Here is a 24288-nt window from a genome sequence, read left to right on the forward strand (position 1 = left end):
AACAAGATACATAAATGATCAGAAAGGATTTGATCGAGAAACAAATCTATTATTTGTATATATATACAGTATATATATATATAAATATACAAATAATAGATTTTTTTTCTCTGTATATATATATCTATATCTATACATTGACAGCAACCTACTTTATCAACTATCCCAGAAACATACGAGCCAGTCAGATCAGGATGTGTTAAACTATCCTAGAGTCAAAGCAGCTGGGAGGACATCAATCTTCTAACCGTCATTACAAAGTTAAAAGCCCCACTCCGTCCCTTCCCATTGGTCCCATTGTTCCCACGCTTTGCTAGCCGTCACTCACTGATTGGATAAAGAGATGATTCCTGTTGTGAGATTGTAAACTAAGCAAACATTATTATTCCTCGTAATGACCCAAAACGTGCGTTTTAAACCGTTTGTTTCTGGAGCTCGGTCAAGTGAGCGCTGTGTCAGTTGAAGGCACCGCAGACAGGACTGCATCACAACTAGATTTACAGACTAGATCCAAGAGTACGCCACAAAACATCACTGGTCTGTCCACTCTGGAGGACGCATTGTCGACTGACACAAAAAGGAGGTTCACTCTACCTCACTTGAGTCAATTCAAGAGATTATAAATGAAATGAATGACAACTAAAAGGTCTTGTGGATTTGAACAGTGACTTGTCCCTTTTTTTATTTTCAGGTGTTGTCATCAAATAAAACGTTGAGAAATTGTTTGTCTTATTTGAATATTAATTTGAAACCCTGCTTGGACGTGCTTCCTGAATTTACTAAGAAGAGGAACAGTGGTCACCCAGAACATGGAAACTCCCCACCACCAACCAACCAGTCAAAAAACACACACATCGCACATATGTATGCACATATTACACATGAACATACCACATACAGGTCCAGTCTAGGAGGGATCGGACCATCAAACACTTTATCTCGTGGTCCAGTACAGCAGCCCCAGCCATTGAAGGATGCACCCAGCATGCATCAGAGATAAGCCTTTTTAGTGAGCCGTCCACATTGCATTAGTCTTTGTCCAAAGCGTGTGTGAAGTCAAAGTGCTCCAGCAGTGCAGTAGGAATGCAATGAACACTGGGTGCTCCAGAATGGCTGAACCTGCCACCTGTCTATTGCTGTCGCAGCTCAGGGGCTCCAACTACATTCACAGTGTACAACGATTACAGGGCTGAAACCATGCAGATACAAGTTTGCACTATGTGTCTTTGTTGTGTGTATTGTGTAACTATTATACCCATTGTAGTGCACTGAGTGCTGCTGAGAAATCCGAACTCTTGTGCAAAGCATGAAGAAAAGCTGTTCCAGTTTAGTTTACCATTTCAGATTATTATTTGTACACAAGTAAAAGGGGATTGATTATCAAATTGTCTCAGGGACTTACAAACAAAAAACAAAATCACCAACAAATTGAATTATTCAATAATAATTCAAATTCTCTTTCAATGCTCCTTCTCTGACATATTTAAACACACACACAGATCAACTTCAACACGTGTGTGCAAACGCACACACAAACGTGCATATCAGATGTTCACGACCCTAAAGTGGAACCCCCCTCGTTACTCTACAGTCACTGCTGCGATTGCTCGATGAGGGTCATGTGATGGCGGTCTAGGAGGAGGTGATCAGGGTGCTAAGGACTGCAAACAAACAGACAACAAACAGTCAGCACACAAAATACAATAATGTTTATCACGATGTGTATTGTTGAGTTGTGTGGTATTGACAACAAATAGACATGAGGTAAAACAGAAAGAAGAAGGAAAAACTACAGAAAAGGAGAATTTAGTTTAGTTTGACAAGAAATACAAAACAGACTTCATCAGTACATGAAGAGAACATCATTGTGAGGGTTTGTATACATGTGTTTTTGTGTGCGTGTGTCTGTGTGTGTCCATGAGTTTTTGTGTGTGTGTGTGTGTGTGTGTGTGTGTGTGTGTGTGCGTGTGTGTCCATGAGTTTGTGTGTGTGTGTGTGTGTGTGTGTGTGTGTGTGTGTCTGTTTGTCCATGAGTTTGTGTGTGTGTGTGTCTATGAGTTTGTGTGTGTGTGTGTGTTTGTGTGTTTCCTACCCTGGGGGTCTGATTCAGCTTCTGCTGCTGCGTCAGCTTTCCGGGCTGCTTCAGGGTCAGCTGTTAATGAGAGAGAGAGAGAACACACGCACACAAACACACACACAGACACAAACACACAAACACACACACACACACACACACACACACACACACACACACACAGGAAGGCACAAATACAAAAAGGTTAATTTGAGAGGTAATGTTATACAAAGCATTAACGGTATATTTCCATTTTAAATGTATATTTTATAATGGAGTTGGAACGTACGATGCACGGTTGACATTTTGTTTTTGTTACATTAGTGTTTCAAGGTCAGTTTAGTTGGACTAAGTCAGGGGAGTCGCCTTGTACACGGTGGTGAGGTGTCAGCGTGGAGTGCCACCAAGACAAGCGCAGAGGGGCGGAGGACTCAGGAGGAGAGGAACCCACAGGCGAATTTGAGGTTGGAGTGTTCCTATTGTTTCAGACTACTGTCCATCATGAGAAGTAAGTTTCTGAGGATCACCTTATTGAGCTCCGACAAGGGCACATCCACTGCTCTGATTCCTATAAATCCCGGCTACTTTTTAAATGTGTGTGTGTGTGACATGTTTGTTTTTGGACAATATGTCAAACAATATTTAATATATGACTTCTGTGGTCGCTTAGTTTACGGGTAAGTGCATATCGGGTGTGTTCTGTTAGTTATTGAGTGTGCATGGGAGATGACCCTACGACTGTATAGCAACTAAAGCTAGCTGAGGCCTCTCAGTTACCCTAGCGAGAGTTATTGGTCAACATGATCATTATATAGGGCACCTCATCTTGGCTCCTCCCATGCAAATAGGGCAAAGCCAAGCACCCTATTAGAGTTTAAGGGCCCTATTTTAACGGTCTGAAACACAAGTGAGAAGCGCGAAACGAAAGTAGCTTTGTGGGCGGATCTCTGGCGCTGTTCCTATTGTAACGGCAGATAAATGACTCTTGAGCCCGATGCAAATCTAAAATGGGTTGGTCTGAATACCTGTAGGTGTGTTTTGGGCATAACATGCAATAAACCAATGAGAGTGCCATCTCCTATCCCCTTCTAGAGCCATGAGCGCATTTGAACCTGACGAGTGATACTTTGGCAGCGCGTTTGCAGTCTCTGCTGAGACAGATGCATGACCACAGGAATTTCAAACTTCAAATGGCTCAGTTTATAGCCAAATAATATTGCCTAATTCACACATGGAATAGCGTTTTCTTCCACAACTTCAGAAACAATGAGTCGTCATGTAAATTTCGGCAAAGAGAACTTAACTCATATATGATATGCGGTCCTTTGGCCCCAACTGTGGGTCTATTTAATGATATGGGGCAATACATTAACGAACATCGTTTGTTACCAGTATTGTATACATTATCGTTATCGACTTGTTCATAATGTTCATAATATGCATGTGCCCCCCCGTTAATATACATTACCATGGACTGTATGATGTGTTACGTGTTTAGTTTGCGTGTGTTTAATCAGATGGCTGCACAAACGCGCGCCAAGCATCACCCGCATTCATTTATCTTTTAAACACTCACTCGCGGTAAAACTATGTTTTCTCACGATCGAACACTCATCAATTCTAAAAGTTACAGGCTTGTACATGATGTCTGTGTTAAGAAAATATGTGTTTGCTGTACGGTGTTTGCTGATGCATTGATGTAAAAGTATAACTTATTACCGCTGTATCAGCTGATCTTTCCCAAATAATTTAAGCAACGTGATCATTTAACCTAAAAGAAGATTTTGCTTTGGAAGGCTGAGTTTATTATTATTATTATTATTATTATTATTATTATTATTATTATTATTATTATTATTATTATTATTATTATTATTATTATTATTATTATTATTATCATTATTATTATTATTATTATTATTATTATTATTATTATTATTATTTTAACGGATGGCATAACCTACTCCAGTGTTCATTCAAGCAGCCCCTATGGATTTTTTTTTCACAAACCACATGCTATTTCTATGCAGTTTCACACAAATGAACAATCTTTGACATCATAATATTTAAATTAGGCTCATGTTTTGCATGTTTGTGCTGTGTATAGCCTACGTGTGTGTAAGCTTATGTTACAGTTCCGACCTGCCAAGGCATGTCAAAATAGCACCAACTGCGCTATCCGCTAGGGCACACGCAATTTCAAAATCGATCAGTAAGATAGCACCTTGTATCATTTGCGCCAGAACACGCCTCTGCTTTTTTGCTGACATGCCTCTCAGGGCACAAGTGTAGTGGCACAAATTTGCTGCAGTGGAAAATCCTCTTTGCGCCGGTTGCAAACTAGCAACGACACATGCAACGGTGTAGAATGTCAATTGCGCTGGGTGCAAGATAGGGCCCTAGGAGTGGTTTGGTTAAAGTAAAGGAGCCTTAAGGGATTAAAGAGACTATACACCTAACCTTAATAGTCTTAATTGAACAGAGCCTTAAGAGGTTTACAGCTAGTACATACCTAACTAAAGCATTCTTAATGGATCAGAGCCATCATGGTATACAGATACTATACACCTAACCTATGCAGTCTTAATGGGACAGAGCCATCAGGGTATACAGATAGTACACACCTAACCTATGCAGTCTTAATGGAACAGAGCCATAAGGGTATACTGATAGTACACACCTAACCTACGCAGTCTTAATGGAACAGAGCCATCCGACAATGAACACCTAACCTGTAAGCTGCTGTCTGCTTTGTGGCACTTACGCGTGCTGCACCTGGCTCACAATACAATAGAGCTCTGCTTAAAATGAATGACACTTGACATTCATTACTGCCAGGCACAGAGTGGTCAGAATGCCTGCAGCCATTAATAAACCACCTGGAAGATCACACCCTGATGGGAGGAATCCTGCATATTACTGTGTAGTTGTTCAGCAGCTCTTTTATCCTACAAGGAAACTGTGGACAGTGGGGTTCCAACCCAGAATCTTTGGACTGAGAGTCAAATAACCCTTCTACCGCCAGGAGACCATCCTGTCCTATAGCTAGGAGACCATCCTGTCCTCTAGGAGACCATCCCGTCCTCTAGGAGACCATCCTGTTCTACAGCTAGGAGACCATCTTGTCTTTCCCTCAAAGTAGTGTTTACTCCTGACTCCTTGTGACCTAATATATTGGCAGGATTGGTTAAGATCTTTTTCCTATATTAAAAGAGATATATTATGGTGTATTCCCAACAAGTAAACATAGCATTTGAGTTCCAGAAAACATGTTTTTGTAGCTGTTTGCTGGAAATGGCTTTTAGGAAAAAAAAATCTTGCCTACCGGTATTCCCCTCTGTTTCAGTCCCTTCAGAATGCGCTGTTTCTGGTGTCTGTAGCTTTAATGCAAATGAGCTGCTGCCCATTGACCAATGACTGCCGCTGAAGCTTCAGCGGCTGCTCCGGCGGGGGGAGCTCGGCGGCAGTCCGGCAGAGAAAGGGATTGTACTCCCGGAGCTGAGCTGCCGGGCTGCCGCCGAGTTCCCCCCGCCGGAGCTGCTCGTCCGCTGGTCCACAAAATCTTAGCTATGCTCTGATTGGAGGGGAGTGGGGAAGTGGGAGGTGATATTCAAGTGTGCCCCCTTCCTACGTAGGAGGGGGCACCGAAACTGACTCGCTCGTTTGGTAACTGTAGGCGGGGAACTTTCAGAAATCCATATCTCACTCAAAAAATCATGTACGGACCTTTTCAAAGTTTGAATGCGTGTGGGAGCACCAGAGACCCAAAACAACACCCCAAATCCCAGGAAAAGTGTTGTTTTCAAAATATGTCCCCTCTAAGTAAGTACTTGCATTGTTGTGTAACAAACAATAGCAAAACGGGGCGAAACAAGCATAGCTTATGTCGCCCCGTATTAGTAGATACCAATGCCCATGTATGATGACAGTGGCCTAGTATTGGTGACCCGCTGTATGGAGGGGCCTCTCTCTCTCGGCTGTGAATGTTTTTGATCGGCTCTCCTGTGTTGACTGTAAGCGGCCACCGGCCTGAATCAGCGGTATCAGGGGTGCGGTCTGTTTACCATGTGATTGGCAGCTCAGGGTAGAGTTAACAAAGATGAGGAGGACTGCTGACCGACACACCTCAGGTCTTACGAGCGGAAAATTCTAAACCCCCCCCCTCCCCCTCATTATTTTTATTGGTTTGGAAACTCCCCCATGTGGAAAAAAATGCTTTAAAGGGGACATATTATGAAAACAACACTTTTCCTGGGATTTGGGGTGTTGTTTTGGGTCTCTGGTGCTCCCACACTCCAACAAACATAAAATAAAAAAACTGGAAGTAAGTCCGTACATGATTTTTTGAGTGAGATATGGATTTCTGAAAGTACCCCGCCTACAGTTACCAAACAAGCGAGTCAGTTTCGGCGCCCCCTCCTACGTAGGAAGGGGGCACATTTGATTATTACCTCCCACTTCCCCACCCCCCTCCAATCAGAGCATAGATAAGATTTTGTGGACCAGCGAACGAGCGCTGGGTGGAGAAGTTCGAGCATTTCAGAAGCAGGGCGATTCAATACAAAAATAGATGTCGAATTTGTCAGTTTGCCATGTGACTGACTGGAAGGGAGTCCGGCGGAGCTGCCGAACTGCCGCCGAAGCTCCCCCATCGGAGCAGCAGTTCAATCTGGACTTCAGAGAGTCAAAGCCAAAGTTTCTTTCCCCCAATTCTTCTCAACCATGGCCGAGATTACCCCCACTACAACTCTTTACTTGTTGTGGAAGTACCAGAGACGTCAGACGCAGTCTTTATGGTTCATAATATCATCGGAGGCGCACATAGCTTCTGGCAGTAATATTAGATATTATATTATATAGATACCTATATATTTTAACTATATATTATTATTATTACAATATTATATTATATTATATAGATATAGAGCTCCGGGAGTCCGCAAACGGCAAAAATTCCTTCTCCTCCATGCTGTGGTTCACTCTGACAGCTCATTTGTATGCAATGGGCAACAGCTCATTTGCATTAAAGCTACAGACACCAGAAACAGCGCATTCTGAAGGGACTGAAACCGAGGGGAATAGAGGTAGGCAAGATTTTTTTTCCTAAAACCTCAGCCAGCTGCTGGTGTTACGAGCAGCACAGAAGAACGTATCCACAGGGAGGAGGTAGGAGACGTAGAGGAGGTAGAGGAGGTGGGAGACGTAGAGGCGGTAGAGGAGGTAGGAGACAAGGTACCTTCTCTGTTCTTAAAGCAGAGCTTCTTCTTCTGGTAGGCGAAGTAGCCGCTGACGGAGCCTACCAGCGCCACACAGAGGGCACTCAGGATGCCGGCCAGGGACCCCGAGCCCGCGGCTGGAAGTCAGACAGACCACAGGTCAGTAAGGGAGGGAGCAGGCATTCACCTTCTACTGTCTGGGACACAGAGATACATGACACACATCTTGTTGGAATCGTACTCCCCGATACGCGCACACATGAATGCAAACACATTGTGCGTCTCAACGGGTGCGTATCCATGTGTGTAATTATGACGGCGGAGCATGATGGTAGCTGACTTTGACGAGCGAGGCTGCGTACTCAGAACCCCCCCGGATACAGTCTGTCTGCACCTGGGGCCCGTTGCTATGCCAACCATTCAGAAGGTTTCCCCCGCTGTGTCGCGGCATACAGAAGATAACAGCCTGTAGCCATGTACCCACACACACATCATCTCCTGCACTCCCACAACCTGCCATTTACCTGTATGAGAAACAGGTATGGCATGGCTTACAACACTCACACACACGCACACACTCACACACACACACACACACACACACACACACACACACACACACACACAAAAACAAGAACAAATACACTGACAGTTCATATTTAAAATTTAATTTGGGGAGAATTACTTGCATTGTTGGCATGTAATAAGCAACTGTTAAAGTGCAAGGCCTGTGCATTAGAAAGGATCGTTTCAACCGCAAGAGGCACAAATTAGCTCATTAGCTAGGTCGTTTTGGTTAGGGGGTCCAAAAAAGACGACATCCATTTTGGGAGTGCAACACGAGGTCTATTGTTCTTCTTGGCAAATTGCAGTTGATCAAAAAAGCTTGAGTTGCCACTGAAGAGGGATGGCGGTTGAAATCCGAGTCGCCTACTGCACAACCGACGGCTCCCCCACCAGCTTTTCTAGTTCTGGTTCAGCATTCAGTGAGAAATATCTCAACCTGTCTCGTAAACGCAATCTGTAAAATCTGTAAAAGCAACTATTTGGACTATGTAGCATTCAGCGTCCTCACTAATAAACCAGCCGTAAATGAACGTGGAGCTCGTCATGGACGGCTGGTTTCACTTCCTGTCAACCTGAACGCAAGCTGAGGCAATACGGAGCCCGAGGCGACCAGATCCAACACATCCAACTGTATCATGATGCAGAACCTGCCTCTGGTGTGTGATTCATGAGCAGCACCTGTGTGTACCTGGCGTTAGGTGAGGGCCCTGTGAACTGAAGGGTGAGGAGGAGTGAGGGAGTGAGTCACTCCATGAGAGAGTGAGTCAAAAAGCATGACTCAGAGCTAATTAAAACATTCAATTCATCTTTCATCAAGTCACAAGATGTTTTATATGCAAACATGAATGCATGCAACAACCTGACCAACTGGCTCTGCCCCCCCCCCCGCCCCCCCACGCACACACACACACACGCTTGCACGCACGCATGAGTAATGTAGAACAACTATACAGCACACAGACTTCAACAAGCCAATACCAACAAGCCAATACCAGTCATACTAACATCCATGCACACAGACACACACAGGCACACACACACCAAAGCATGAATGGACAGGCAGGAACAGGACGCTCATCTTTGTAATGATATTCTTGTGCATAATGAGACGATTGGGAAAATCCTGATCCCAGTAAAACCCCATCCCATCAAGAGCTCTCAGACCAACCCTGACAACCCACAATAGCCCCTCTGCCCCCCCACCCATCAGTCTTAATGACCGTTATTACATACAGCACCACAGAGTCACATCGTCTGATGCCAACGGGGGATTAGAGTCAGGCCTCTTGGTGCCTGGACCTAGAGAACATGAACGCGCAGGGCCTTTCCACCAGGGGGGCAGGTTACAGGAGGTGGGGAGACGCGGACGACGCAGCAGAGACGATCAATTGCCATGTGAGAATGTCGTTCTGCATGGTTTAGACATACTAGAACGTCCAGAAAGTGGAAATCAGGACTCAAACATGCATCTTGGGTGCAGGAATAAACCATCTCTGTAAACGGACGCATGAGGTTATGTGACATCAGGAAAAAAAGGAGAAAAGTGTAAACTTACATTTTTCATCCGCTGATCCTGTAAGGCAAAGAGCACACGCACAATAAACACAAGCGTTCAACCATAAATCAGCGATAGATGTGGAATAGGTACGTGTGAGATGGAGGTCGAGCCAGCAGGAACTTGCCTGTGTGGGTAATCAACCAGGTTCTCTCTGATCTGAACACAGGCAGAACCAGCTACGTTTCTGTTCTCTCTAGCATTATGTCCTGCTCTTTTTTTTCATGTTAATGGCACATTGATCACAACTGTGTTTTTTTCTTCATAGGAATGGCAATTTCAACAAAGCGCGGAGGGACATTGGTTTTTCAGGTATCGTATCCTGTTGGCCTGGCCACAGGAACGCACACAATATCCTGTGTGCTTCCACGCGTTGCTGAAACAACACGAGTCCTCTGAACCTTGGAGTTCTGAACCGGTCCCAGCCGGAGTTCCAGGCCTCCCATCCCTCTATCTGTCTATTTATCTGTCCATTTGTCTGTCTGTCTGTGTAATTGTATGTATCTCTGTACACCTCTGTTTCTGTGTCTGTCTCTGTCTGTTCGATGTCTGTCTGTCTGTCTGTCTCTGTGTCTGTCTGTGTCTCAGTCTGTCTCTGTGTTTGTCTGTGTCTCTGTCTGTCTCACTGTCTGTGCGATATGGTAAGGGATTGGTTTGTGATGGTGCCACAGTGACCAAGACCATGAAGATTTGAGATTTGATAAAAAATGGGGAGAGCCTCACCGTCTGCTGATGATTCAGATGTGTGTGCTGAGAAGAGGATTGGAGATCCATGGCATGATAGAGAGACATAGGTGAGTAGAAGGAGAGAGAGAGTGCATTTATGAACAGGTGACAGCCTAGGGGCTGAACAGTTCTAGTAAGTTCTAAGATTTAGATTTCCCTTATCATCAGCATACACATTTTTGTACTGGAATTTTTAAATTATATTAAAAAATATACAGAATATATTACAATACATATCTTGTCAAACAACCACAAATGCACACAAACACCCACACAAACAAACACAGAAACTCTCTCCCTCATACACACAAACACAGGCAAGCGCACACACCCACAAACACACATACGCACAAACCCACAGCCCCATACACACACAGACACAGACACATACACACACGCACGCACGCACGTAGGTACATACGTACGTACGTACACACACACACACACACACACACACACACACACACACACACACACACACACACACACACACACAAGCACACACAAGCACACACATGCATGCTTGTGTCCACGCATAAACTCTAACAGATCTCTGAAGTTGTCTAGATGCAAACTATCCCAGGCTCTGGTTGTGCGTGCCTGTCTGTATCTGTCCTGTGAGCTCAGCACCAGGCCTGCTGGGGCCTGACAGAGCCATTAATTACAGGGTACCGATCACAATGCCTCCCACCGGAAAACCCTCAATATAATAGTCTCCAGGCAGGTAGGACTCCAGGGAAAGGGGCGGGGCCCGGAGCGGGCACACAAGACCAGTTATGTCACTTTGTTCTGTTCCCTTCGCACCCTGCAGGCATTTCTGTCCTAAACTCATGAATTTAACCATTTATTGCATCAAAAGGTGAAACTATTTAGTTTGGCGGTACCAGAGAAGCTTGTGGCCGTGGGGTCGGCGGGCGACATTCTGCTCAGTACACTTAACCTTGCAGAGTGAGTCTTTGAGATGGAAGGCCTAAAACTGACAGCCACCAGTCAACTGGCCGCCAGCTGATGACGAGAGTGTCCCTCCAGAACTAGATGAGCCCATGATTGGCAGAGGAGCGTTAGTTAGCAGGTTAGACCGTGACGATACATCCAGGCTGACAGGAGACCTGTGTCTCCTCCCTGTGGACCTCTTACGTCAAATGAAGGTGAGCAGAGCCAGACCCTGACATACGGCCTAGCATGTAGACCTTCCTCAGACCAAACACTACACGTGTTCTGGAAAACATTGGGTGTGTTTGATTAAACACATCCAATATGAATCAACGTGTAATTAGATAAAAATGAAGTGATAACACAGACACCGTGCACACACACACAGACACACACAAACACATACACACACACTCTCCATGGTATTAAGAACAGCAATAATAAATAGAGAGGGAGAGTATCATATAACATTGCATGCGAGAGACAGAAAGAGATAGAGACAGAGAGAGAGAGAGAGAGGGAGAGAGAGAGAGAGAGAGGGAGGGAGAGAGGGATTATTTACCTTAATAAGTAGAAATGAAGAGAGAGAGACAGAGTTGAAGACACGTTTATAGTATAACAACATAATAACAGAAATAAATTAAGGAGGGAGGGGTACTGACGAACAGAGCCACCACTCCGACTCTTCCCGTTGTGTGACGGCTGGTCGACCGGTTCCAGTGCAGCTGCCAAGTCAAACAGGTCGTCTGCGGAGGGATTAATGTGGATGAATAGGTTATTATCAGCATTTGAAGGCCTCACTGGTCCTGGTGGGGGTGGAGATGGGTGATTCAAAGAATCATCAAACAAACACCCCAGAACCTGCTTGTTCTTGCTGCTTGCGCAATGGACCCGTGGGTCTGAGGCCAGCCTGATGACAGAGGTCTCAGACCTCCTCACACTGGCCCCGTAGAACGGTAGGTTACAGAGGAAACTATAACCATTATGAATCACTGAAGGATTATGAATCATCAGAGATCAGGTGGCTCACGTTTCCTTTTGGGGGTGGGGTCGGGAAAAGTACATTTAACGAACTACCTTATGATTCATCAAAAAACAAGGTTTATTTCCTTGTTGCTGGTGGTTCACCAGAAGTAAACGTGACAGAAACTGGGCAGGGACGGGAGTCCGTTGCTGACTAACAGGTTCTATTTAGCCTCCCCCAATTACCGTGTTGGCCTCAGGCCCCTGTCAGCATTAGGAAGATCCTTGGTCCAGTCTCAACCTGAAGTTCAGAGTCATGCTGTTCCAATATCCCCAAACCACCCATCACACCGTCTTCATCATCTACTACTAGTAAACTAGCGGCACTAAGGCACTTAACTTCCCCAGAAATATGTGTGAATCATCTCACTAAAGGTCAGGGACTCATTATCCGTGCAACTGAAGGATGAGGAATTGAAGATTATTGATGGGTTGCATACAGGAAGTATTCAAATAAAGGGTTGTTACCTGTGGGAGCTTCCGCTACAGGGATGATGGCTTCCTCTACAGATAAAGACAGATGGAGAACAAGGAGAATTAGTAACGCACAAAGCAAGATAACATTGTGTTCCAGATCTGACTCAACAACAAGTAGGCGGCATGGCACTGGCCAGCTCCCACCCTGGGTCATTCCCAGTCCTGCTAGAACTGTTGGTCAGACTCCATCTAAGCAGGGGCCAAATCCTGAAATTACAACTTTGAGGGGAAATATGTATACGTTTTTTTTATGATAAAAGCCACTGGAGGTGATGCGTTTTAATTAAAAAGCTAGGGCTATTAAACAATTAACAACTCACCCACTTTGAAGGTATAAAGTGAAGCTTTGTTTTCAATTGTTCCTTTTTAGAAACTTCACATCAATATCAAGGCTGTGTATGACTCCAACCTATTCATCAGATCCACACAACTCTCCTTTCTCCAAACCTCCTTCTGGAGGCTTTTTCACAATAGGTTGGCCGTTTACCAGACCGAGTTACATTTACTCCCTCAGTTTGTTCGTATTTATGTGCAATGGGATGTGGGAGACGCTTGGCTGACTCAGTGGTGCTGTTTGAGTTCACAACACTGCCGATGGTGATCCAGAAGGGTGACTGATTGCACCACGGCTGTAGGGACAGGAAGTGGTCCTGATGGAAGTAATCAGCGCTCGATACAGCAGACACTTTGGTCTGGGAGAGGGGAAGGGGAAGGCGGCGGACAGGAACAGATGCACGGTGCATGCTGGGATTTGCAGTACTGCACATGGCGGGCTTAGAGACACAGGCTACAATGGATCGAAAACTCAATCGATGGCGCCTGTGTTACAGACGAGCCTCCCAGTCTTCCAGCGCAGGGATTTTGAAACTATGGGGTCAGGCCCTCAATGGGCAGCCTGACAACACACTCGGAGCTCTGTTGAGTTGGGTTCAACGTACACACTGAAGTGGTCTTTTGTGTCCAAAGAAGTGGAAGTGGGAGAAGCCCTGTTCTAGAGGCGCCCAGAGGCCGTACTGCCCCACAAACAACTCAACATCCACCCTGACTTGACATGTTTGGTGGTCTCTTTTGTTGGGGTTGACCGATGACTTTTCCCCATGGCCCATTTTAAGAGCTTAAGAGCTTACTGACCTGACTTATCTTGAGTGGTCAGATCACTAGCCCTTACTAGCCCTATTTCCTACAGCTATCTGCTTGCAAGAAGACTTGTGTCGTCTTGCAGCACTTGTACTCCTAGTTGCTCTTGTCGTGGTTATATTGTGTTAATTCGACTGAGACTTAACTGTCATAAGAATTATTCATAAGACACTGTCATAAGAATAAGTGTAAGGTGCTCCAACTCTGGATAGCGAATGCAGCCTTTTGAGGCAGCTTACTTCAAAATAAGACAATTGTTTGTCAAAGACAAGCTTGTCGCATGCTGCTTGCATGGTTTCGGTTTGTTCAGTGACCTTTCCATTGGTCAAGATGAGTGGGGTATCCATAGCGATTGGGAATTTTAATTTGGATTTAAAAAAAAACACGACATGTGAATTTCCGACCAATCACACACAATTGCCGTGTTTTATTAGTATTATAGTATAATAGTATTTAATTTTACGCCAGAAGTATTGTTTTACTTAACTGCTTTAGACAAAAGCAACTATTAAGTGACACATCAGAGGACAGCCCTCTGATTTCAAAACATTGGTCTGTCTGCAAAACTGTGTGTGTGTGTGTGTGTGTGTGTGTGTGTGTGTGTGTGTAGGTGTGTGTCTGTGTCTGTGGGTGGGTGTTGTGGGTGGGTGTGTGTGTGTGTGTGTGTGTTTCCGTGGGTGTGTGTGTGTCAGTGCATGTGTGTGTTTGTGTTTGTCCGTGTGTGTGTGTGTGTGTGTGCGTGTGCCTGTCCGTGTGTGTGTGTGCGTGTGTGTGTGTGCGTGTGTCTGTGTGAGTCTGTGTGCGTGTCCATGTGTGTGAGTGCGTGTGTGTGTATGTATGTGTGTCTGTGTCAGTGCGTGTGCTTGTGTGCGTACCACGAGCCTCCGTAACCTTCTCCGGGGTTGCCTCTGCCTCCGCGCCTTCACTCGGCTTTTGGAAGAGAACACAAAGTACGACTTAGAAAGCAGCATCCAATCAAAGGTCAAACCTGAAAACCACAACAGTAGTGGATATTGACAAAGTGTTAATTATAGTATTATACGGTACCCATCACCAACCTCTGATGAGATGTCTCATCTTTTTAGAGGTGCTGAGGGTAACAATAACAGCCATCATTTCAGAGTAGTGGTATGAAATGCCATAGCCATCAGCTATGAGTCAGCTAAATTTATCGACCCATCATAGCTCAGCTCAGACCCAGGTGTGGAAATACTCTTCCCAATGGATAAGGTGTTATTGAAGGTACAGTTGTTTTTTTTTTAAGAAAACCGCGTTGAAAAAAAGCTCCAATGGACGGAAATCAAGATTTGATGTTTGTGAAGTGGAATATAAGCCGCACGAATAAGCCAGTCATTAATATGGCAGTTCCTGCAGTAATATGGCTCCACCTGCATTCAGCGACGGTGGAGCTGAATGCAGGTGGTGCTTCTCTTCCACCGTACGCGTGGTCCAACTTCAGATAGTAATAATGTTATAATGTACCACATAGTCCATTACTCAGTCCTCCTCTGTTCCTGTAAAGAAGCTATGGGACCAACGGCCTATCAGTACCTCGGCTGTCACCTGTCAGCTGATGGTTGAGGAAGTGTCCGTCAGTATTTGGAGGTAATGTCGATTCAAGGCTTAGTCCCTGAACTTTCTGACGTAGAAAACAAGGCATCTTTTAACTTGAATTTTAACTTGAAATTAATTTAGACGCAGAGGATTTGAATCATCGTCCATGGACTGAGAGCACCTTGTGGAAAACGGTCTTCCTTGTGTATAAGTCGGTTATGAAGGGATGCCGATGTTTATTTCTGAAAATGGCGCATATATTTTTCTTTGAAGTATTTGTGTTTGCGAAATGTACCCTAAAATCCTCTCTGGAAAACCAGCCGCAGAGACAGTTATTACCACAGTTCTGGTTAGTTAACTCGTTAATACCACAGTTCTGATTTGTTAACTTGTTAATACCACAGTTCTGATTTGTTAACTCGTTAATACCACAGTTCTGGTTAGTAAACTCGTTAATACCACAGTTCTGGTTCGTTAACTCATTATACCACCGTTCTGATTTGTTAACTCGTTAATACCACAGTTCTGGTTAGTAAACTCGTTAATACCACAGTTCTGGTTCGTTAACTCGTTATAACACCGTTCTGATTAGTTATCTTGTTAATACCACAGTTCTGGTTAGTAAACTTGTTAATACCACAGTTCTGGTTCGTTAACTCGTTAATACCGCAGTTCTGGTTCGTTAACTCGTTAATACCAAAGTTCTTGTTAGTTAACTCGTTAATACCACAGTTCTGGTTTGTTAACTCGTTAATACTACAGTTCTGGTTTGTTAACTCGTTAATACCACAGTTCTGGTTCGTTAAATCGTTAATACCAAACTTCTGGTGTGTTAACTCGTTAATACTACAGTTCTGGTTTTTTAACTCGGGACACAAGCCGCAGGTTTGTTTTTGAAACATATGGCACTCAAAATTGATTCTACTGTAATTAATTCAACATAAACTTTGTCAAACAAGCCGTTTAGCCCCCGTGTGATATATGTAATATACCTCTCAACGGCTTCAGGGAAGTTTGTGTAATTGCACAGAGTCATGACTAACCAAACCCTTCCGTGGCCTGGAACGGTTGAGGACACATTTTCAAAGGTATACGTCAGACGTCAGAGGGTCAGAGGAGTGTCAGATATAACAGAAGAGGTTTGAACTCCATGCATGGCTATTTGAATCACCTTGGCACCGTCAGCTGCTGCCTCAGATGGTGTATCCCCTTCCACTACAGGCGTTGGAGCCTCTTCTTCGACATCAGTAGGTGCAGCTGCTTCTACAGCAGGAACCGCCTCTTCAGCAATAACTGAATCTAGAGCAATAGCTGCGCCTTCAGTGGTAGCTTCTTCTTTTGCAGTAGCCTCTTCTGAAGTAGCTTCTTCTTTGGCAGGAGCTGCTGCTGCTGCAGTATCCTCTTCCTCAGCAGGAGCTTCTTCTACTGCAGGAGCTGCTTCTACTGCAGTATCCTCTTCCTCAGCAGGAGCTTCTTCTACTGCAGGAGGTGCTTCTACTGCAGTATCCTCTTCCTCAGCAGGAGCTTCTTCTACTGCAGGAGCTGCTTCTACTGCAGTATCCTCTTCCTCAGCAGGAGCTTCTTCTACTGCAGGAGGTGCTTCTACTGCAGTATCCTCTTCCTCAGCAGGAGCTTCTTCTACTGCAGGAGGTGCTTCTACTGCAGTATCCTCTTCCTCAGCAGGAGCTTCTTCTGAAGTAGCTTCTTCTACTGCAGTAGCCTCTTCTTCTGAAGTGGCTTCTTCTGAAGTAGCTTCTTCTACTGCAGGAGCTGCTTCTACTGCAGTATCCTCTTCCTCAGCAGGAGCTTCTTCTGAAGTAGCTTCTTCTACTGCAGTAGCCTCTTCTTCTGAAGTGGCTTCTTCTTCTACAGCTTCTTCTTCTACAGCGTCTTCCTCTACAGCAGTGTCAGTAGGGGAATCTGTATCTGCCGTCTCCTCTGAAAAGGCAATGAGAGAGAGAGACGTGAGAAGACAGCAGAGGGGGTGTACAGTAGTCGTATTAGGTTGGATCTGTGCATCTGTTTTTTGTTACACTTATTTCTTTCTAGGTTGGGAGATTGGAATTGAAGACTGAAAAAAAAGCGGAAATCTGCATCTCTATACATGGTTGAAGGATTATAATAAATCTCAGATCTTATAGTAACGTTATATATGTTATTTAGGTTATGTTAGCTGATATATGTTATGCAGCGCTCAACTATTATTTATTCCCAAAACTTGGTCAATTTTGAACCGTTAGACTTTGTTCAAACATTTAACTAGCAACACACTTGTACCTTCAAATGTATATATAAACAGAATTTCGATATAATTTATACTTTTTTCAGAATCAACAGTTTAATTTTAAAAGCTGCTTCAAAGAGTTTTAAGCCTGGAACCAAGTCAAACGTTCGTCACGGTAGTCGTGACGTTAAACGTTTTATTCGGGGCAAAAAATAATTTGGAAATCTGAAGAAAAGGCAAAGGTAAAAGACGGTGTACATTATTTTTTGCGTATTTTTCGCAATGGTTTCAACCCAATAGCTCCCTGTTTCTCGCATCTTATTGTTATTATTATATTGTTAATATTGTTAATATACGTTGTTTCATTTATTCTGTGTGTGTATGTATACTGTTTCATATAGCGTTGTCTTCGACATGGTACGTTCCTTTATTCCTGACTGCAGTCACCACTTAATAACGTCACTTGTTTTTAATACGAATTCAGTCTCGTATTCCAGTTACGTATTCATTCAACATTATGTATTCTGCTTTTATAGAACCAAACCCTAACCTTAAAAGAAGCACTTAGAACTTAGAAGCACTGATAGTGCTATATCATATATTTTTATTTTCTTTTTATCATATATTCTATATCACTTTCGCTGGTATACGTTTCCATGTAAACAGCGAGCTCCACCAATCAAAGACGTCGTGATACACTTTAGGATTGTGGGTGGTGTACTACCGGTAATAGTAGGTTGTTTCAAATGACATCGCGAATAAAACGTGTATTTCTAAAAACTATACGTTTACGTCTTTATCTGGTGGCTTCTACAGGAGCATACGTATACCATTGATTCACAATATAACGGCGCATGGTAGGTATACTTAGGATAGTTGCGACATTATGGCTATTAATCAAAACCTAAAATCAGAACAACAACAACAACATTGTTTTGCGTTGCGTTGACTTGGGTTTGAGCATTGACTGTGTGTTACATAACCTTCATCATCTGCTATTATTTAAAATCCTGGTTGTTATGGGGAGTTTTTATGACGGACATGGAACACCGGGGTGTGTAAACGCATGCACGGACACCCACACACACACACACACACACACACACACACACACACACACACACACACACACACACACACACACACACACACACACAGGCACTATAGACTGATTGGTGCCTGATGTTTGGGCTAAAACAAAATGTGCACGACATGACACATCAATCATCCCTCACCCTGCCCTCATCTACCAAGGACCCCAGGCATCCACACCGGCTAATTAGAAAAGCCTCTTGTGTGTGTGTGTGTGTGTGTGTGTGTGTGTGTGTGTGTGTGTGTGTGTGTGTGTGTGTGTGTGTGAGTTTAGAGTCCAGTATTGGGACTTGAGCTCTGACTCTAGACACTCAGGGTCCAACTGTAGACACCATTACCTCTCGGAGACCAACAGCTAGATGTAACTACAATATGCTGTCTGTCTGCCAGTCCACTTTCACATAAACGTTGCCAGAAATTGTCTTTATTCAGAGAAAAACACATTCATTGGTGTTTCCGTCTGTGTGACTCAACAATGGAAATATAATAGAAACAGAATCTCCCTTGATGAATTGCATACGCTAAGATTACTGATGAGATTCTATCACTCTCTCTCTCTCTCTCTCTCTCTCTCTCTCTCTCTCTCTCTCTCTGGCACACGTTTGCCTATAGAGTGTTATTATCTCATTCCTTAAAGCTTGAGGGAAAGAGGTATGAGTAGAGATAACTGAACATTATGATAACTCATCAACAGAATAGGCACACACACCCATATGGATGCACACACACACACACACACGGACCCATGTTGTAACTCTGTGTTGTTCTCTCGTTAGTTTCTACTCCCCCTATTCCTCCCCCCACACTATAGCTCTACCTTTTTCATTGTTAGTGGTGACGCTAGGCTGTTTCAGGGATAAATCTACAAGGAAGTGTGTGTGTGTGTGTCGTTAGTTCCTAAACATGATAGTCTGGTTGGAGAGCAGTGATAGAGCAGGGCTATAAAGTTCAGTTAATGAAGGGTGTGCTGACACCTTGGCCCGGGTCCCAGCCATCTGTCACTTATTAGCTAACTATTTAGCGGTTCATATGTAGAACTAGAAGGACTAGTTATGGGAATAGTCAATGTATTAATAATCAATATGAGTGTGTCTTTGTGCCTCCTCCTCTGTAACTGAACGGATCATGTTTCTCCTCACCCAACTGGTTTCAATATTTGCTTACACAAAACTGTGGCTCGCAAAATGAGCAATCTCATCAAACATATCTAATATCGACCGCCAAACATCTAATTATTCTTGTTTGATAGTGTTTTTAAGCAACTGAAACAACAGAGGGAGAGAGAGAGAACATACTTAAAGGCAGAGAAAGAGGTAGAAAGAATACTTTTGTGATTGTGCCATAGGTGTCCCCAAAATGTTCTTGCTCTCTCTCTCTCTCTCTCTCTCTCTCTAGAACATTCTGTCCCTGAATATTTTGACAATTTCTCCTCCCTTAAACTGCCTCTTAAATACACCTCAACATTCACTAAGCGATCCACCATTCACCCAACCATTCACCATTCACCCCAATGTCCACCATTCACCCAGCCATCCACCATCCACCCAACCATTCACCATTCGACGAACCATTCACCATTTACTCAAACATCCACCAATCACCCAACCTTCAAACATTTATTCAACAATCCAACATCCTTGGATGGTCGCAACCAGCAACAATCCAACAACAAACCAGCAACAAACCAAAAAAACAGCAACAAACCACAAACAAACCCGCATCAAACCCGAAACAAACCAGCAACAAACCAACAACAAACCAGCAACTAACAAGCAACAAACCATAAAACCAGCAACAACGAACAAACCAGCAACAAACCATAAAACCAGCAACTAACCAGCAACAACGAACAAACCAGCAACAAACCAGCAAAAAACCAGCCATAACTGTTAACAGCATACACCCACATCCAGCTCCCCCAAACACAACCCCCCCTTACACACACACACACGCACATGCAATCATACACAAGCACGCACGCACGCACACACACACAACCCCCCCCCCCCCCCCCCCCCCCCCCCCCCCCCCCCCCCTACACACACACAACCACTTACACACACGCACACACACATATGCAATGCAAATAAGGTGACGTCTGGCTTGTGTTAGCGGAGCAGTAAAATAAATCGCAGCACTTCCCACCCTCTCCCCTTTGTCTTCAGGCCATCCGTCTTCTCATCTGCCCTCCCTCCTCTCACGCTCCCCCCCCCCGTTCCCCCGTCCCGGTCTCCCCTGAGGTGAATGAGTCACCCGGTCCAGAGCCAGCTCTCATGGTGAGATAGGCGTGCGTTAAAACCACACTCCAGGTCTCTGAGGACGTCTGCACGTCCAACGCACGGGGAACTTCACAAAGTTATGGTTACATTGTGTTCCCTGACAAGGGCGTGGCCGGCCGACTGATCATGGCTCGCTAAATGTTAATGTGTGTGGGAGGGGGACAGAACTCTTAATGTGAAAATTGTGGTGACCGCAGAACTATGGTATGCATTAATATTCTATATGTTGTCTGCAGTGGAGTCATGTTACTGGAACGGTATATCACACGGTTAAGGCTACACAATGAGGACATTGGGTTTGTGTGATGATGTAGAGCGTGTGTCTTACTGAGTCTGTAACTTATGAGGCCTTGCCCAAAAAAGGAACTGTAATGAGTGTGGGCAATAAGGGTTTCCTTAGTGCCTGTGTGTGTGCTTGTGCGTGTTTGTATGCATGTGCGTGTCTGTGTGTCTGTTTGTTTGTGTGTGTGTGTTTGAGTGTTTATGTACATGTGTGTTTGTGTGCGTGTGTGTGTTTGTGTGTGTGCGTGTTTGTGTGTGTGTGTTTGTGTGCGTGTGTGCATGTGTGTGTCACTGATATGTTACCTCCTCCAGGCACAAATTGTTCCAGAGGTAGAGCGCTTTTGTGTGTTTAGTAGGACAGAAAGTTGTTGTCTGTTTACCCCCATAATACACACCTAAAACAAACACTAGACAACTGCAGAGCAGAGTTTGTGAACCAACAGACCGGCAGATTTGATCGTCTGTGTGTGTGTGTGTCTGGGTGTGTGTGCATGTAACTGTGTGTGTAGTTGAAACGATCCTTTGTAGTTTAAACAGGCAAACACGTGTTGCTTTGTTCACACACACACAGACACACACACACACAAAAACACACGCACAAACACACACACACACACACACAGACACACACAAACACACACACACAGACACACACATACACACACACATGCACCGCTGCCAGCCCACCCTTCCCCCACCCAAAACTTTTATTACTCCAATTAATGATTAATGCACGGCCAAATGTATTGCACACCAACGCCCGTATAACAGTGTGCACGCACACACACACACACACACACACACACACACACACACACACACACACACACACACACACACACCCTTGAGGGACAAAGGTGCTGAAACTGGTTGTGTTGGGTGTTGTCTACAGCTGGGGCTGGATCTAGTTACGGAGGAACTCCCTAACCTTGAGTAGTGCACGTACACACACACACAACGTACTTCCACATATGTATATGCAACACACATACATTCACACCGAACACCAATCGATTCACTCCTTAATCCTAGAGGATTTTGGAGCCTTTTCACTTGCCACACTCTCACACGCAAACACACTCTCAAACACACACACACACACACACACACACACACACACACACACACACACACACACTTACACACACACACACACACACACACACTCACACACACACAAACACACACACTCACACACAAAGACACACACACACACTCACACACACACACAAACACACACACTCACACACAAAGACACACACACACACACAAACACACACACTCTCACACACACACGATAAAACATGTGTGTGTTATCCAACAGGCTGGGATGTAAAGGCTGATGCAGAACAATGCGTGTGAGTGCTGTGAGAACATGTGCGTATATCGTTAATACTAATATATATATATATATATATATATCATATACATACTAATATTTGATGTTCTGCTTCCATTCCTTTTAATTAACTTTTAGCTTCTTGTTCCATATTTCGGTTTCTCATCACTTTTTAGAAATGTTAACATTAAGTTATGTTAGTCATGTTAACATTAACATGCCTGTGTGCGTGTGTGAGTGTGTGTGCGTGTGCATGGGTGTGTGAGTGTGTGTACGGTCTGAAGGTGAAGAGGTCACATGGGCCTTGGGGAGAGGGAGGGGGAGAGGCACAAAGCTTGATATAAAGGTTCTAAGGAATTTGATATGTAATGGATGGAAAGCAGGAGAGACATATGAAGAAGAGGGAGGGACGGAGGGAGAGGGAGGGAGAGAAGAGAGAGAGAACATACAGACAGGCAGAGGAAGCGATAGAAAGAATACTTTTTTGATTGTGCCATAGGTGTCCCCCAAATGTTCTTACTCTCTCTTTCTCACTCTCTGTCTCTCTCTCTCTCTTGGAGGGAGGGAGGGAGGGAGGCAGCTATAGCAGGGGTACAGAGGGAGAGCATTACTTAGAAGAAGAAGGTCCCTTGGTTCACCACACCCCTGTGGGCCTGCACGCACACACACACGCACGCATGTAAACGCTGGCAAACACGCGCACACAAATACACTCACGCACACACACACATGCACAATCACAATCACACACGCACATGCACACACACACATACACACGTGCACATGCACACACGCACGCAGGCAAACACGCACGCACACATTCATAGCCCAATGATAACAGTAAGGCGACATCTGCTCTATAGTAACCGTGAGGTCCACTGGTTATCTGAGGGTGGGTCCGTTGGCAGGCCGACCCCCGGCATATGAGGCGGAGGTAGAGCGAGAACACACAGAGAGCCAGGTGGAACAGACCGACGCATCACCAATCAATAACACAATCAGAACACTCAGACAGCCAGGTGTAACAGCCGGCACATCACCCATTAATAACAAATAAGGGGAAACGGGTACCGAAGAATTGATGAGGGCTGAAACCAGAATAGGGATCGACACGGAGAGGGATGGAGGATGAGAAAGAGCGAGAGAGGTCGTCAGAATAGAGCTGAACGTTTCTCCACTGAATCGTTTAACGTTACCTTGTGCCTTGGCGCTGCCCGCGAGCAGGCTCCCTAAGAGCAGGATCCACAGGTATGACATCACGGGAACACGGTGTTCTACCGCGAGGAGCCGGGGTGACGGAGCGGCGGGGCTACAGGTGGCGGTCGGGAGGAGACGGGTCTTCTGCGGGGAGCGGGGGGCTACAGGTGGCGGTCGGGAGGTGCGCGTGTGGGTCTGTTGAGCCCAAGTCTTCTGAACGCCGCTCTGTGCGTGTTTGAAAGTCTTCTCCAAAAGCTCGCGTCTCCAAGGTGAGGATGCTCTGAGCGCGCGTGTCCGCGGTTGTCACGTCGTCTATGCTCTGGCTGCGGCTGGAACCCGAGCGCGGGCTTTATGAGGGGGCGTTGTCCTTCCTGAACCCTGACAGACTGACGGACATGGCGCACCGCCTATGATGTTCGCTCGTTTAATAACGAGAAGCGATGAATAGGAGGAATCAGGGACGTAGGAATGAGTTTAACATTGGGGGGGGACACATATCGGAAACCTGACAGATCCGTTAATGGTTTGAACATAAATATGTCATAAATTAACTACACTGAAAAAATTCACAAATATATTTTATTCCACTAAAAGGATACATTTGTAAATGTAA

The 24288-nt window shown here is 44.8% G+C and overlaps 2 protein-coding genes across 2 annotated transcripts in view; both read right to left on the bottom strand.

The window, feature by feature from the left end:
- Window positions 1–24288, bottom strand: part of dnajb2 (DnaJ heat shock protein family (Hsp40) member B2) — a 266812-nt gene that overhangs the window by 67656 nt on the left and 174868 nt on the right. The window lies entirely within an intron of this gene.
- LOC307072656 (uncharacterized protein) lies at window positions 650–23982 on the bottom strand. The gene is made up of 10 exons (XM_079732047.1): window positions 23675–23982; window positions 16434–17200; window positions 14584–14638; window positions 12563–12598; window positions 11734–11817; window positions 10136–10162; window positions 9413–9430; window positions 7311–7427; window positions 2093–2152; window positions 650–1661 (listed from the first exon to the last, which is right to left on the bottom strand). Exons 1-10 carry the CDS (start codon window positions 23733–23735, stop codon window positions 1633–1635), a joined length of 1254 nt encoding a protein of 417 aa, XP_079588173.1. The 5' UTR covers window positions 23736–23982; the 3' UTR covers window positions 650–1632.

This window comes from Pollachius pollachius (assembly GCF_949987615.1).
Source record: "Pollachius pollachius genome assembly, chromosome: 3".
Taxonomy (NCBI): Eukaryota; Metazoa; Chordata; class Actinopteri; order Gadiformes; family Gadidae; genus Pollachius; species Pollachius pollachius.

Bases quoted from the DNA above. Each gene is read 5' to 3' on its own strand.
- LOC307072656 (XM_079732047.1), bottom strand. From the start codon at position 23,735: ATGTCATACCTGTGGATCCTGCTCTTAGGGAGCCTGCTCGCGGGCAGC. The intron at 14,639-16,433 runs GTGATTCAAATA...CTCTTCCAAAAG, and splicing joins CAGCAGCTGACGGTGCCAAG to CCGAGTGAAGGCGCGGAGGC. The intron at 1,662-2,092 runs GTAGGAAACACA...GTTTGTTTGCAG, and splicing joins AGCTGAATCAGACCCCCAGG to TCCTTAGCACCCTGATCACC.